At 43.1% G+C, this 10768-nt stretch overlaps 2 protein-coding genes across 2 annotated transcripts in view; one reads left to right on the top strand and one right to left on the bottom strand.

The window, feature by feature from the left end:
- Positions 1–5569, bottom strand: part of LOC106816873 (ubiquinone biosynthesis protein COQ9, mitochondrial-like) — a 6580-nt gene extending 1011 nt beyond the window's left edge. Inside the window, exons 1-7 of the mRNA XM_014821515.1 lie at positions 5488–5569; positions 3503–3578; positions 3205–3311; positions 2359–2512; positions 1293–1374; positions 726–830; positions 1–145 (exon numbers count right to left, since the gene is read on the bottom strand). Of these exons, the coding sequence (XP_014677001.1) occupies positions 1–145; positions 726–830; positions 1293–1374; positions 2359–2512; positions 3205–3311; positions 3503–3578; positions 5488–5551 (733 nt within the window). The 5' untranslated portion in view covers positions 5552–5569. The remainder of the gene's footprint in view (positions 146–725; positions 831–1292; positions 1375–2358; positions 2513–3204; positions 3312–3502; positions 3579–5487) is intronic.
- A 77-nt stretch (positions 5570–5646) lies between these two features.
- Positions 5647–10768, top strand: part of LOC106816871 (leucine-rich repeat-containing protein 16A-like) — a gene marked incomplete in the record, with an annotated part of 42577 nt that continues 37455 nt past the window's right edge. Inside the window, 5 exon segments of the mRNA XM_014821512.1 lie at positions 5647–5810; positions 8500–8600; positions 8786–8836; positions 9458–9517; positions 9893–10020. Of these exon segments, the coding sequence (XP_014676998.1) occupies positions 5774–5810; positions 8500–8600; positions 8786–8836; positions 9458–9517; positions 9893–10020 (377 nt within the window).

Here is a 10768-nt window from a genome sequence, read left to right on the forward strand (position 1 = left end):
CTTCTCCTGCAGTGGAGAGGTTATCGATGCGCGACTCCATGAACTGCCACGTGTCGGCAAAGCCGGGCGACCGGTCCTGGGTCATGTACAGCTCCGTGCTCACGTACACCGACGCTAGAGTCAGTCTCTTGGTGTACCAGTCAACCTACAGCCACCGTTACATGTAGTAACGTAGTAAGGAGGAACATACACATGTGCTCACGTACACCGACGCTAGAGTCAGTCTCTTGGTGTACCAGTCAACCTACAGCCACCGTTACATGTAGTAACGTAGTAACGAAGTAAGGAGAGACAAACACATGTGCTCACGTACATGGAGGGGCCCAGGTGGTTCCTACTTCTTTGGAGATGTTTTCAACGTGCTATGCTTGCCAAGCTAGAAGCGTTTCATTTTTTTTAAACGTATTTATACGGGGATGTGCAGATGACGGGCAACAGTACAAGGACCCGACTACAAATATATATCTGTGCGAAGCACCCATGGTCCCATTCATGACTGCTATGAACATGCCCTGCACTCTACTTCTCTAGATAACCGAGCTACATACTAGGTACATAGGTAGGTACATATACTAGGTACATACGTAAAAAAAACCGGCAGATTGGTAACATCACACGTGCACACGGCTATTACACATGTCACGAACAGACCCGCTGTCTGGTAAAGATATAAGCTGATTATTGTAACGTAGAGAGGGATTCTAAAGCAATAAAAATGCGCTTACATCGATGGACTTGTCACCAGCATAGAACCAGATGTCATCAACAAGGTTCTGAAGAAGGGCCACACTTTCCGGTGCGTGCTGCGGCATCACTAGCAAACCCAGTGCCTACAAAAGTTCATCCGTCATCAGTCAACCGTTCAAAAGGAATTACAATCAATGCTAGAAACTGAAATAGACTTTGTTGGGATTAATTCTAGGCGTTTGTAGTATAATTTATATTTATTGCATATCACGTGACAAAATATGAATGACAGTGCTGCCACCAAGAGACTTAACAAGTCTCGTACATTGAGCAAGACACACGCACGCACACACACCGGTTTAAAAAATCACCTAGAATGCACCAAATTGCAGGATATTAAGACCTTTCAAAAATTTAGAGGGTTGAAGTGCCTGCAGATTCACGTAAAAAGCTAATACACACAATAAGCTTCACTTGGAGGCGCCAATTTTCACACCGTAGCAAATATCATACATTAAAATGCTTGGAACTTGAGAGCTCTGCATTTCAGTAATTATCAACGTTTTGTCTAAAGTGTTAAAAAAGAGAGAAGTACGTGTACAAACCTGTGGCCACTGCTCGATGTACGGGTGGATCATGGTGAGTCTGGACTGCACTGCATCACCAATCACACTTCTCACTGGCTTCCTGCCCCAAAAAATAAGCACAAAAATTAATTTCTCAAATCATCAAAAAAAACATCATCATAAATTAATAAATTCGCAACACGGATATAAATATATTCGACCGATTAACCTACATTTCATCGTATCTTTGACTGCCAACGGACAGAAGACGAAGAATTATCTCATCATTATATTATATCTCATCATTATATCGTTATAATTTTCCGATCGATAACGTTCTGTTTTTCGACAAATCCACGGGCAATAAGCACCGCCGAAAAACATGGAGGACCACACAGCAAGCTGGGATTCTTGACGACCCTCGATTCGTTCACCGAGGCGGGTTTCACACGCACGCTACTGCACAAGTCAATTACCCACTGTCTCGTAAGGAAATAAAGCCGATTTTTGTGACGCAGAGAGGGACTCTCGCCACACGTGGGACTGCAATGACGATCGGCCATCGGTTATCGCAGAGATGCCAACACATATTTGAAGCAATCTGTAGTTTCTGGCCATCAAATTAGTAGTTCGAGGGTCATATAGTGACCCGAGTTTGCTAGGGGGGTCTGGCATGCCCCCCCCCGGAAAAACTTTTGATTTTGAGATGCAATTTCCTTCATTCTGAGGGTCAAAAATGACAATAAATTGACAATAATTAACAAACAAACAAAAATTCCCGATCATAGTGAAATTCGTAGTTTGATACAAACTGGTCGTAGTGGTGCAAAAGGAATAGAAATTCGTATAAAATACAGATAAATCGTAGTGGTTGGCATCTCTGTTATCGTCTTTGTTTTGGCAGGTCGTTGCGTTATTACTGGACGCGCACCTTTACTCGGAAACCCGCCCCGGCACCCACGCAACCACGTGGGACTGCGTCAACAATCGATCGGTTATTAATTGATAATTATCGATCGATCGGTTATTAATTGATAATTATCGATCGATCGGTTATGGTCTTCGTTTCTGCGATTGTCGCGTTACTACCGGACGCGCGCCTCACCTCGCCGCCGGGGCGTCGAGCACTGCGTCGGCGTCAGTCTTCATCCGCGCGGCGAGCGTCTGATTGCACGCGTCGCAGAAGTGCAGGGCGAGGTCGACGCCGCCGCGCGTGAACATGCCGTGGGCGACGCCCGGGTAGCCGAGTTCCTCTGCACCTGTATGCAACACACGCTCACGTCACAACTCTAGTCTCAACCCTGAACTCATCACTGACCTTAACACTAACCTTAACCCTAACCTTAATGCTAACCATAACCCTAATCTTAACCTTAATCCTAACCTTAACCTTAGTAAGACTTCAAGTAACATGTGATGAAATTGTCCTTACACATCGGGGTGTGCGAGGAGGGTCTGTCTGTGCATGTTAGGGTATGGGTTAGGGTATGGGCATAGGTTGTGTCACTTAACACTGGCATTCTTGTATTAGACTTGGTGCACAAAAGGCAAATTATTGAGCAATTTTATGAGTATAAGCATTAATTTTTATTAGATTCAGTTTAATTCTCAGCACTATTGGTCAGACGTATCGACATGTGTAACACACAGGGTGGTGAAGGACCATTGGTGTCATCAAGTGACCCACCCGTCAAGGAGGGATGTCCCCACTGACATTTGCACTTGGCATGCTGCGCCATCTAGTGGTTAGATGGTTTCCTGACTGGTTTGTCGGGAAAAGGTTAAACAACACTGCTACTGTAATAGGAAACTCGCTAATTGGTGGAAATCATCTCAAATTCAGTCAAGGGTTAATGTTCCTAATGTTTTGGTATATGACAGGGGCAAGAACATGCCACATATGAAATCCTGTAGCGATCTAATATTCATATGAATCTTAATTGCTGCTTACCCTTGCTGATTGCCTTCTGGGACCAGCCATGAGTGGGAACAAAAGCTAGCGCTTTATCGAGCACGCTTTTCTTTAAATCATCTTCATTCTCGAAGAATTCACTCTCACTGTAAAATGGTTAAAAAATTAGAACCTGAAGTTAATGATTAAATTATCATTAACTATACATTGATGAGTTAGCAATCACTCTCTAAGTCAGATTAATTTGAGATTTATACTATGAATTAATAAAATAAAATCAATAGGAATGACAATGTCTTAATTAAATATGCAAGTCTGTATTATTAATTAATCATACTCTTCAGAGTGTACGGCTTCATTTTCTTTCTCAGTGCTACACCGGCGGCTGATAACTTGCAATCCACTGCGATGACCTGATTATTAGGAATGAAAGGAATAAGATTTGTTGTGGGCAATGCACCTAAAAAGAACCTGTTACTTAGGCTGAAAGGGTCGTTGTCGTATCAGGTACTACATATATGTACCCGAGGTACGTATATGTATACCAGACCTGTATACCCTGTGTTTAGGGTTAGGGTTAGGGTTAGGGTACACTTCTGTAGTACAAGTCTGGTACACTTTGTGTATACATATATGTACCTCGGGTATTATATGTAGTACCTGATACGACAACGAACCCTTCAGCGTTACTTAGCTTAATTCCAATGCCATGGCCCAAAAGCAAAAGCAAAGCCAATGCCTTGGAAGCCTAGTCTATTTAACCCGAAGTTCTAAGTGCTATGCTATAGTAATCTATAAATTATAGACAGCTAACGTTAGTTGGTGTTACTGTTAATAAAATGCTCAGTAGATTATATATAACATCAATGTCATTACATGTAATGATGTACAGTGCGGCCCCGTTATAACGCGATCGTTGGGGGAATGTCATCACAAAAAAGCGGGGTCGCACTAAATCGAGATTCAAGAAAATCAGCGTATAAACTGACCCTCACAGCTACAAGCAGGGCTCGAATTAACCGACGGCACCGACGGCAATTGCCGTCGGTGCCCCTATCAATCGCCGTACTGCCCCTGAAAATCCAACCCGACCGACAGCAGTCACCTGCCTTGCCCTTTTTTGTAATTGCCGTCGGTGCCTCTGGCTAGACTGGTTCGCGGCCGCACTGTTTGTCGCAGAGCGTGTGCATTGTCTAGCAGAGCGTGAGGCCGGATTCCAGTCTACCCTTCGGCAAAAACAATAGCCGTAAACGTGGCTTGCTGCCAACCGCTGCCAGTAGACGATCGATAAATCGTGCGCCTGTGTATGCACGTGGTAGAACACGAATATTTAAATGCTGCACGCCCGGACTCGGCCCGCGCGCGATTTAAAGCGCGGGAAACGACGCTCGTGCAAGAATGGCCAGTTGTGATCTGTATGGTGTGTAGCTTGCTAAGTGCAGTAAATTTAGAGAAATTTTAGTAGAATTCATACGATGACACAAAGTTTTTCATAATTAACAATGGTCTGGGTCTGGGCTAGTGAAAGTTAGGTCAGGGCTGGTGGTTTTCCTCAGTTACTAGCCCGATGGTCTAGTGAAATAAAAAGTTAACGTACGTTGAACCCTGTTACTGTACTTCCATTAGCAGAGCTTGATGTATTAATTTGTTATGAGTTTTCCTTTATTTTACAAAAGTGCCTTGGTGCCCTTCTCAAATTGTGAGAGTTGCCTTGATGCCTTTTAAAATTGCCTCGGTGCCCATCCATTTTAGAGAAAATTCAAGGCAATTTCTCACATGCCTCCAAAAAATTGCCTTGCCCCTCTCGTCACTTAATTCGAGGCCTGGCTACAAGTCATGTAAACTCATTTAGTTGCGCGATAGGCAATCGTCGCTTCGACCTAAGCCTAAGGCCAGCTTAACAGTAACTCACCAAAAAACCTTTCAGTTCCGGAAAGAGCAAAAAAAAGGTCCAATGACTTATCGCGTTATATCCGAATTCGCTTTAAATCGGGGCGCATAAAATTGGGGTTTCACTGTATTTAGATACACAAATTCACAATTTGGCATTGCCATTACATTTACAGACTACAGGGCTCAAAGATAAAGAGCATGTCCAGTAATACACATCATCCTATCCTATCACCGGTCTGGACATCATCTCTATCCTTGAACCGTAGGGGCTCGGCTGTGTAGTGTGTACACTCCACACTAGTCACTACAGTACAGTTGACAATACAGTGCACACTTGTACACTGTAGTATTTGCACGGTATTCAGCATGCCCACTGCAAACTTAAATATGTTTTACATTTAAGAATAATTGTGGTATACATATATTAACCTGATAACCCATAAAACTTTAATAGGTTCTTGGAGACCAATCTTCTGATACTGGAAGCTGACATATTGAATCTCGCGGGGTCACGTGTGGTACGTGGAAAGTTGTTTGCATGGTGGCAGCACTAGCTAATATCAAAACCACTTGTTCGATTCAGGCTGCAAACTTCCGCAACTGTTTTCATCGGGTTGTGTCTGTTACTCTATCGTTTGATAATATGTAGTCATAATATCTCGTGTTGTGATTGCAAGGAATAACTTTGGTTGTGGATTTTAGGAGAACTATTAAAATGGCACCCTTGTGTAACATCACTAAGAATATCCGTGGTAAGAACTAAGAATTAAGATTAAGAATTCATCACACAGAGTTTTTGGCTCAGGTGTTGCCTCTGTTAGGCTCTTACCTGGCTGTAGTGTGGGTGTGTAGCCTGTAGCCCTGTGACTGTGTAGCTCTCTCTGCACGGCTAGGGCTAAGGTAGTGTCTGCTCTGCTGATGGATGGTGAGAGTGATAGCGACACAGATACTGAGATAGCCTGAGAAAGTGCCATTTCTAATAGTAATAAGGCTGATGGCGGCTTCGTACTGCTTCAGAGGCTCAATGTAGCCTGTACTCGGCTTTCACTTTCAGAAGTATAGGCCGGCCTACTAGACATTTTCGGGTAGAGTGGTCCGGAGTACCTGAAGGTGTAAAACACTGGCTTTCAACAGTGTGGACTGTGAATCCCTCACCGTTCAAATGACAACTTGAAATGGCACCCAACAGTAATGAGTAAAAGAACCACCAAAGACGTAAAGTGACCAGTACATGGGTCCACCTAGTGTGGTGGTGCTCTATGGTTGTCTAGTAAATGAGCCCTCAAGTCCAAATCTATGCAGCTAGGTATAGCTTCATGCACATGTAGCTCTAGAATTATAGCCCTACGCTCCGCCGCAGGCCTGCTGCAGAGCGGAGGGCTATAATTCCAGAGCTAATGCAGATGCAGTACCTTGTTGTAAATATTCCATGTAAGGTAGTGGTTCTTAACCTTTTATGAGTCATGGACCCCTTTGAGAATCTGGTGAAAGCTACAGACCCCTCACCAGAAAAATGTACATATAAGCACATAAACACAAAATTTTGCATACAATGGGGTTCACGGACTCCCCTGAAGCCCATCCACGGACCCTGTGAAGCCCATCTACGGACCCCCTGAAGCCCATCCACGGACCCCCTGAATCCCATTCACGGACCCCCCTGAAGCCCATCCACGGACCCCCTGAATCCCATCCACGGACCCCCGTGAAGCCCATTCACGGACCCCCTGAATCCCATCCACGGACCCCCCTGAAGCCCATCCACGGACCCCCTGAAGCCCATTCACGGACGCCCTGAAACCCATCCACCGACCCCCTGAAGCCCATCCACGGACCCCCTGAAGCCCATCCATGGACCCCTCTGCCATAGACCAAAGGTCAAGAACCACTGGTGTAGAGGATAGCACGATATCAGTTTAGCACGTCTGTGTCCCCCGCCCTACTGTAAGCGACTGTGTCATCATCATGATCATTAGTCATCATACCCCAAAACTCTATCCATATAGCTCTTCTCTCTGCCACAGGCCTATACAATAGTCTTGTTTGACTCTGAGTGCATACAGCCAGACATAAGTCTTCGCAGCATACCAAGACCATACAATATTCTAAAAGCTATGTAACAGTATATTATACGTGCTTAACTGTTTGGTTTAGGTTAGATTTACTGTCTCACGAACATGAAATTTACACGTTTATTTTTTCGTGCCGGCACGCTCATTGCGTGTCATTCCCAATTGCAGCTTTTTCCTCAATTCCAGTAAAGAGTTTTGCTGTCGCTCTCTCTTACCAGCGGTGCCTACCCCCTACATATAATAGAGTAATGAACATGCCCCACGTGACTTAAACAATTGTGCATCCCCACCCCCACATCAATCAATGCCGCCTCTGCCAGTACGGCACGTACACAGCCACGCTGGTGATCTATTATAAAATCTGGGTGTGGCGGGCTGCTTTTTTCGGTGACTTATATTAATATGTTTAACATTTGAGTCAATAAACTTCTGAACAAACACTGTGACTCACACAGCGTGAGTACAGTTTCTTTATTTCGTAGTCGATCATCCGGGACATCACTACTTGTGATAGCTTATGTTTGATAAACATTGGGATTTGTTCAAACCCAGGTGATTGGAGTTTGAGTTTACAGTGGCTGGCTAAAGCCAACACATTTATTTTGCCGGCTCTGGTCTTGTTTATTGTCCCACGGGCTACATCATACCTGGCTATCCTGCAAAGATACTCCACCTGGTTTCCTCGTACTATATCCCGTATAGCCCTGTGGCAGGGCGGAGGGCTACACGGTTAGAGATACCTAACCACAAGACTCACACTAGTTCACCCATCATGCAGACAGTGGTATAACCAGTCATCAGTATGGTGAATGCCCATCTGGGAGTAGCGCATCGTGGCCATGAAGGCCTAGGGTTGTACTGGATAGGTCTCATACACAGTCGATGCTGCAGTAGCTGGAGCAGCTCAGACTGGATAGCATGAAAGCTGAGGCCAACTAGCCAAGAGAATATAACTTGTCCAACATAGACTTTCTCTTGTCCCGGGCAATCGAACTATACCATTAGTGTCGAGGGCTGCAGTAACGTAGGTGAAATATTTCTATGTTATTTGAACAAATGAACATAAAACAAGGCTGAAGAATGCAAAAAAAAAGTTTTATTTGATTTCCTTCAGGTGAAATCGATTGTTACATTTTTTACAAAAAAAGCAAGGAAAGTTCGGTAATAAAATGTTTAGGACCGGCACATTTTCTCAGAGTCGGTCGGGTGACACCAAACATGGTACTTTTTTGGCCTAACTATGCTAAGGGTTGAGATTAAAAGTAGTCGTACACAAATCGGTGCTAAATCCACATATCGTCATAAGGTTATCGTAGTAACGATGAAGTACAATATTTGACTAACATTTCGTGTATTCTTTTCTTTTCAGATTCGGTGAAGAATGCGGTCGGGCATCATGTGCCGCTGTCGTTTACACGGATGATGAGGATCGATGCGAAGGGCAAGGGATGTTTCGAAATGAAAATATTGGTACGCGGGAGAAGATTCACTCTTATACAGTGTCTTGGATGAATTGTAATCAGATTTGTATGAGTATGTTTTACACAAATCATGCATATATAGACGTGGTAATGTGTGTATAGTTATTTTATGTTATATGTCTATATAAATATGGATCTGTTTGATTGATCTTGTACCCGTTATCTGGTTCACAGGTTCTTGCTAAACATAGGCTGTATATACTCGGACAAAAAGCTCCCACAAAGGTAAGACAACCAACTCAATACAGTATTTTTTTCTTTTCTTTTTTCTTACACACTTCCCATATTCGTTGCATTTCTATAAATCTTGTGAATGGAATGTGAGAATATTGGATTGTATTATTATATGTATCCACTTTCTGCATTTATGATCTTGTAAGTGCCATCTACTGACTAATATCACCCTTTACTATGTTACTTCTGTGTGCTAATAATCTATGTCAAGGGTTTGTACGTTGATCTTAAATTCCCTTTATTGTATGTATGTGAGAATGATCTATTTTATGTGGAACGTCAGCTGTACTATGCTGACAGAGTTATCAGTCACTGCGACATCAATGCCCTCACAGAAGATAGAGGCGTTTAGTACATGGACAGTAAACAGGAACTTACAGAAAGTCCACTGATAATTAACGTGCATGATGATTTAGATCACGAACGTAAAACCAAACTCTGTAATATTGGTCCGAACAAGAATTAAATGATAGCAAGCGTTGAAGCATAATGCAATGTCAAAACATCAAGTTACAGATCGATTATTATAAATAGCACGAGTTTTTTATTAAACTGATTATATTTATCGATGAAATGATTTGCGTTCATGTAAATTTTATTGATCACTGACAGATAGAACATTCTGTACATTATCTGGAGGTCCAAGGCATGGAAAGCAAGACTCCTTCTTTGGTATGTTGTCAGTGCAGTGCAATGTATTATGAATGTCTGGCAGTGACTACACCCTCTGATCTAACTCTTCTTGCATCACTAAAGCAAAATATGTGCAAGTTCAATTGAAAGTTAATTTAGCTATGAGGAAAAAAACGTTACCATAACTCACTTTCAAACTGTTTGTAAACGAAAGCATTGGTGACATAATACTATCATGTAATTGGTGTGATTGGGAATGCCTACATACTATCTTTCTCTTAGAAGTGTTAAAAAATACTTTGATAGTATTATTCATATTGTAGAGTAGTCGTTGGTACTAAATAACATCAATGTTCCACTTGTGCTTGTAGAAAGTCGCCTTCTTAATAGAATATCTTTTTTTCTGACATTCAGCTGACACTTCAAGTACCTGGCAAAAAGATGTCGTTTCTCAGTCTGGAGAAGATAACGGATGAGATGGATATGGTCATCAAACGCATTTGTTGCTCGATCCACGAAATATTTCCCCATCAGTCTCTAGGGTGCGTCGTAGCTCTAGGTTTTCACTCCGCGATAGATCGTTGGAGTTATTAAAGTCCACACAGCTACTAATATCAGTAGTTAGTTAATCCAGCTACAGTTAACCTAGCACCTACGTACTAATATCATAATTTGTAGTCATCCTGATGCAGGCCCGTAGCCAGGGGGGGTTCGGGGGGTTCGAACGAACCCCCCCCCCAATAGAAAGCTGGCTACGGGCCTGCTGATGCACATAAAACTATCGTTCTGTGGATTTGGAGATTACGTGGCAAGCCGAATGTCTATATTGCGTTTCCTACCATCAGGTGGCAGCACTAGGTAATGCTTTCATATTATGGCTGCGAGTTCTCATTCGTAGTCACTGTAATAATCGCTCAATCAACTACAAGTATACAAGACGTCAATGACCGTCTGTTATCTACCGTAACAACCCCAAATATTGCGTTAGATTGGAGGGGGGGCAGTGGCTATACGACCATTCCTCATCTATCGTAACAACCCCAAAACAGTTTAAGTGTTACATTACCTTGAGTTGGAGGGGGGACAGTGGCTATACGACCATTCCTCATCTATCGTAACAACCCCAAAACAGTTTAAGTGTTACATTACCTTGAGTTGGAGGGGGGACAGTGGCTATACGACCATCCCTCATCTATCGTAACAACCCCAAAACAGTTTAAGTGTTACATTACCTTGAGTTGGAGGGGGGACAGTGGCTATACGACCATCCCTCATCTATCGTAACAACCC

Source organism: Priapulus caudatus, unplaced genomic scaffold (assembly GCF_000485595.1).
Source record: "Priapulus caudatus unplaced genomic scaffold, Priapulus_caudatus-5.0.1 Scaffold1514, whole genome shotgun sequence".
Classification (NCBI taxonomy): Eukaryota; Metazoa; Priapulida; class Priapulimorpha; order Priapulimorphida; family Priapulidae; genus Priapulus; species Priapulus caudatus.